This window comes from Hyperolius riggenbachi, chromosome 7 (assembly GCF_040937935.1).
Source record: "Hyperolius riggenbachi isolate aHypRig1 chromosome 7, aHypRig1.pri, whole genome shotgun sequence".
In the NCBI taxonomy this organism is placed as follows: Eukaryota; Metazoa; Chordata; class Amphibia; order Anura; family Hyperoliidae; genus Hyperolius; species Hyperolius riggenbachi.
The window spans coordinates 73,696,797-73,702,557 of NC_090652.1; the positions used below are offsets into that span (position 1 = coordinate 73,696,797).

Genomic DNA, 5,761 nt, shown 5'->3' on the forward strand with positions numbered 1-5,761 from the left:
ACTTGACTAGTCAATGAGTGTCGCCTGGTGGGCGGGGGGGGGGGGAGGGGGCTGGCTGGCGAAGTGTGGGCGGAAACTCTTCTTCCTTCTCTTCCAGTATCGAGTCCTATTACTGGACTCTTTTTTTTTTTTTTTTTTTTTTTTTTTTTTTTTTTCTTTTCTCTTTTTTTAGCACATAATGAGATCAAGAACCACTAAAGCTACAGATTCTCTACATAACGCTATTTACTGTAACCTGCTAAGTATATTAAACTGTTATTACATATGTTGAAATCTGGTATACCAAAGACTGTTACATTACTGTGCACTTATTTTCATACAATGTATGTTTATTCCATTGTGTGCTGCGCTCCTTTTTTTTTTTTTTTCTTTTTTTCTCTGTTCTTTAAAAATGCTCAAATTTTAACTGTTAAAAAAAGATTCTGAAGTTATCACCTCATGACTACTCCATTGAAATTGTGATGGGGGATGATCTACAGCCCTATTTTCTGCCTTCAGGATGTGTTTTTGATGATCCGCCGTGGCAAAACCACAATCTTCACTGATGCCAAGGAGAACACCACAGTGCACGAGCTGAAGAGGATTGTGGAAGGTATTCTAAAGAGACCTCCAGAAGACCAGAGATTGTACAAGGTAATAACATTTCTCCTACAAGATACTTTGTCACCATTCAGGAATCTCATTCCATTCGTGCAGTGATCTGCAAACTTGGCTCTTCAGCTTTTAAGGAGCTACAAGTCCCACAATCCATTGCGGGAGTCTGACAGCCACAGTCATGATTCATAAAGGCAAATGCATTGTGGGACTTGTAGTTCCTTAACAGCTGAAGAGCCAAGTTTGCAGATCACTGCATTAGTGTGCACACATTTCCTCCATTTCATCTATTCTCTGTTCGCCTTTATTCCTTTGTCCACCGTTCCTCCATTCTGTGGTCTCCCTCTTTTTTTTTTTTCATTTGTCCTCAGTTCCTTTATTCTGTGTTCTCAATCTTTTTTTTCCTTTGTCCGCAGTTTCTCCATTCTGTGGTCTCACTCTTTTCCTTTATCTACTGTTCTCCCATTCTCTGGTGTAATTCCTCTGTAATCCATTCTTCTGTTGTCTTGGGTCTCACCTCCATCCTCCAGGTTTCCAGGGCATCATTCCATCCATTTGTCCATCTTTAAATTTTTTTTTTTTTTTTTTTTATCTGGTGCCCTTTCTGCAGTTTCTCTTCTCTTGCTTCTGTTCACCATTTCATTACTACTCTAGTCTCATTCCATTCCTCCATAATTGCCTGGTCTCCATTTGCTTGCATTTTTTTTTTCACATATCTACCAGTCTGTTATGCCAATCTTCTGCCCTTTCACCTCCTTGTCCATATCACCCTTAAGCGGCATACACACTTGATACACTTGACACTTTGATACATTTTTGCACGAGACCGACACCTGAGTTTAATCTGGTGTGCATTCTAGCCTTTATTCTCTAGACTTGTCTTCCTCAATATTTCTCCAGTTTCCAGCTTGAATTACACTCAAAGTGAGAGGGATATGGTGGTTGCCAGGCAACTGGTATTGATTTTAAAAGGAAGTAATTATGGCAGCCTCCATATACCCCTTGTTACTGTTATTCTTTAAACACACCTCGGGTTCTCTTTAAAGGACGTTATCTGCATACAGAGGCTGGATCTGCCTATACAGCCCAGCCTCTGTTGCTATACCAAACCCCACTAAGGTCCCCCTGCACTCTGCAATCCCTCATAAATCACAGCCGTGCTGTGAGGCTGTGTTTACATCTGTAGTGTCAGTCTCAGCTGCTCCCCCGCCTCCTGCATAGCTCTGGTCCCTGCCCCCATCCCTTCCCTCCAAGCAGGGAGGGAAGGGACGCAGGCGGGGACCGGAGTTCTGCAGGAGGCGGGGAGAGCAGCCGACTGACACTATAGAGATAAACACAGCCAGCTCTGACAAGCTGTTTGTCAGCAGCACGGCTGTGATTTATGAGGGATTGCAGAGTGCAGGGGGACCTTAGGGGGGTTTGGGATAGCAACAGAGGCTGGGCTGTATAGGCAGATCCATCCTCTGTATGCAGATAATAATCTTCAAACACACCTCGGGTTCTCTTTAATAAGACTGGATTGTTGAGTGCAGGTAAATGAGGACAAACAGCTAAGAGACCAAAAACTGAACATGGTAAATGTGGTCATGTAAACAAAAGAGATTATGACTCCGAAATTTGAAGCACACTTTGAATCGGGGTTGAACATATTTGAAACTAACAGTCATCCATGATAGTGGTCCTTTTTTAGGACTTCCTACTCTGTCCATGTTTCCATTATACTCGGGTCCATGTCCATTACTCTCTAGTTTTAGTCCTCCCCGCTAGTCAGCTTTTGACTAAGCTATAGTAACCTTTTTATCCACTGTCCACACTTCATAGTTACATAGTTATTTGGGTTGAAAAAAGACATGCGTCCATCAAGTTCCACCAGAAAATACGCCAGCCTGCTCCCTCACCTATCCCTGTTGATCCAGAGGAAGGTGAAAAACCCTTACAAGGCATGGTCCAGTTAGCCCCAAAAGGGAAAAAATTCCTTCCCGACTCCAGAAGGCAATCAGATAAAATCCCTGGATCAACAACACTGGGAATTACCTAGTAGTAATAGCCATGGCTGTCTTTCAACGCAAGGAAAGAATCTAAGCCCCCTTTAAATGCAGATATAGAATTTGCCGTAACTACTTTCTGTGGCAATGCATTCCACATCTTAATCACTCTTACTGTAAAGAACCCTTTCCTAAATAAAGGGCTAAAACGTTTTTCCTCCATGCGCAGATCATGTTTTCTAGTTTTTTGTGAAGGCCTAGGGGAAAAAAGCTCTTCCGCCAAGATAATATATTGCCCTGATGTATTTATACATGTTAATTAGATCCCCTCTAAGACTTCCTTTCTCCAGACTAAATAAGCCCAGTTTATCTAACCTTTCGTGGTAAGTGAGACCTTCCATCCCTCGTTTTGTTGCTCGTCTCTGCACCTGCTCTAAAACTGCAATATCTTTTCTGTAATGTGGTGCTCCATTTTCTTGTACCGTATATGTCCTCTTTCACAATTCCTCTATCCTCTGGTCTCCTTGCTTCCTAAAATTAGCATCAACCTGGAATGACCTGCTTCTTACAAATCCATGGGCTTGATTCACTAAGACAAATAGCACGCCTTATCAAAGTTAACATGCCTTATCAGAGTAGCATAGCGAGCGCTATGAACCCGCAGGGGCTCAGGAAGGGACGAGTGGAGCTCTCGTCATTGCCAACTAGCATGCATAAGTTCGTAGTGCTCGCTATGCTACTCTGATAAGGCGTGTTAACTTTGATAAGACATGTTATCTCTGATACGGCATGCTATTTGTCTTAGTGAATCAAGCCCCATGTCTCTTAAGGCTCGTACACACGTCAGTTTTTTCCAAACGACCGGTCGTTTGGACGTCAAATCAGGCGTGTGTACGGTTGGTCGTTCAGCTGATAAGACTGGATTTGAACGATCTGCCAAGCGGATCGTTAAAGTCCAGTCTTATCAGCTGAACGACCGACCATACTCGCGCCCCATTTGATGTTCAAACGACCGGTCGTTTAGAAAAATCCGACGTGTGTACTTCTGTTTTTTTTTTTTTTTTTTTTTTTTTTCTGGTCTTTTCTTTTCAGTTTTTTTCTTTTAGCACGTGTGTACTGCCTTCTTCCTCCTTCCTGTTCTTGCGCCCCCTGGGCGCTATTACAAGCAGATGATGCGCATTACAAGCAGATGATGCGCATTACAAGCAGATGATGCACAAGAACAGGAAGGAGAATGAAGCCAGTGCAGCATGCAGGACCCGTCGGCAAGTGAGTATTTATCCCTGCCTCTATACTGTGGGCACCTATCCTGACTACCTATACTGCAGCCACTTAGCCTGGCTACACCTATTTCTGGCTACCTGTGCTGTGGCTACCTACTGCTGGCTACACCTATCCTTGGCTACCTATGCTGTGGCCACCTATTACTGGCTACACCTATCCCTGACTACCTATACTGCTGCCACCTAGCCTGGCTACACCTAGCCTTGGCTACCTATGCTGCGACCACCTACTGCTGGCTACACCTATCTCTAACGCCACCAGGAGTTTTGCAGGAGCAGGGCGAGCCATTTTACCAGGCGCCTCAAATCTCCCAGCAGCCTAATATGTATGCTGAGGGAGTGGGACACCCAACACGGGGGTGGGGCACATCATTTAATGTAGTGGGGGGGGTCCAAATAATTGTATAATACAGTCTACTGTAATACTGTGATGCGTATTTGTTTTTGGGTTTGTTTGTTTTTTTTCCATGGAGTTTCATACCGTTGCAACCCTATGGGTAATTACATTTTTTTTTTTTATTTTATTTTTTTTTTTTTTTTTTTTTTAAAGCCGGTCACCTCGGATGACAGTCCTTTAAGCCAACATTAGGGAAAATAAGTTGTCCCAGACACACTTCTCCCCCACCCACCCCCCCTTTTCTTCTTCTTCTGTTTCCTCTGCCCTCTAAATGTTGCTGATATAATCTGTGGTTTTGACTGTTGTGCAGCGGTCTCATCTGGTCTTCTCTGTTGCAGGATGATCAGCTACTAGATGACAATAAATCGTTAGGCGATTGTGGATTCACCAGTCAGACGGCGCGGCCCCAGGCTCCAGCCACAGTTGGCCTGGCATTCCGCTGCTCGGGTGAGTGGAGCTCCTAGGTTTAGAGATGATCCTTTGTCACTTGTGACCTGACACTAACTGGTCTCTGTTTTCAGGTGACTCCTTCGAGCCTCTTCGAATAGAGCCCTTCTCAAGCCCCCCAGAGCTTCCAGATGTCATGAAGCCACAGGAAACGAGTGGCAGCGCTAATGAACAGGCTGTGCAGTGAATTCTGAGAGCTTCTCATCTCGCCTTTCCCTCCCCCCCTCATATTCTTCATAACCCCAAGCTGTCGGAATGCACTGCAACCCCTGCTTTGCAATGTTTGTGGTCCCTCCAGCCAGTGAGGGGTTACACATCACCGGAGCACCCATTCTAGTCCTTCTCTCACCCCCACCGTCACAGTGACATTTCCCATAAGCTATACCCTACCAGAAAGGCTCAGACAAGCTCCCCCCATTTCCTCCTGGGCAACCAGTCCCCCTTCCCCCTCTGCCCCTCCATCTTACCCCTCACATCTTCGGCTGCACTCTTGTGTTTGGGGTTCAGGGTTGGTCTTGTATTGGTTTTGTTCTATTTTATTTTTTAAACACAATAAATTTTGTTTGCCTGTCTGATGTGGTAATTGGAGGTATAATTGAGTGGTGAATGACCTGGGAATTCTGATAAGCAGAAAGCTTGGCTGTAGCAGCATAATATGCCAATTACATTGTGGGATAGATGAAGATAATAGCACAGTATTAGGGCTTGTTCACACTATGAGTGCTTTGAGACTTAAAGGGACTCTGACCTGTAAATAGAAACAAAATCTGAACTTACCTGGGACTTTCTCCAGCCCACCGTAGGTTGGGAGGTCCTACTGGCTCCTCTCCCAGGCCTTGCTCAGAAATGGCTCCCGGCGACACTGGGACTGAGTGTCGGGCTCCCTCTTCCGGAAAGATGACGTCAGTCGTCGTCATGGCGGCCGGCGTGACAGTACTGCACATGCACTATTAAACCGTCGTCACCACACCGGCCACCTCTCGTCATCATGGCGGCCAGCGTGACAGTACTGCGCATGCACGATTAAACAGTCTTCATCATGGCGGCTGGCTGGA

At 45.1% G+C, this 5,761-nt stretch overlaps 1 protein-coding gene across 1 annotated transcript in view; it reads left to right on the forward strand.

Annotated features, from left to right (window-relative positions):
- Window positions 1-5,278, forward strand: part of ELOB (elongin B) — a 19,220-nt gene extending 13,942 nt beyond the window's left edge. Inside the window, exons 2-4 of the mRNA XM_068244098.1 lie at window positions 499-633; window positions 4,598-4,706; window positions 4,781-5,278. Of these exons, the coding sequence (XP_068100199.1) occupies window positions 499-633; window positions 4,598-4,706; window positions 4,781-4,893 (357 nt within the window). The 3' untranslated portion in view covers window positions 4,894-5,278. The remainder of the gene's footprint in view (window positions 1-498; window positions 634-4,597; window positions 4,707-4,780) is intronic.
- The last annotated feature ends 483 nt before the right edge of the window (window positions 5,279-5,761 follow it).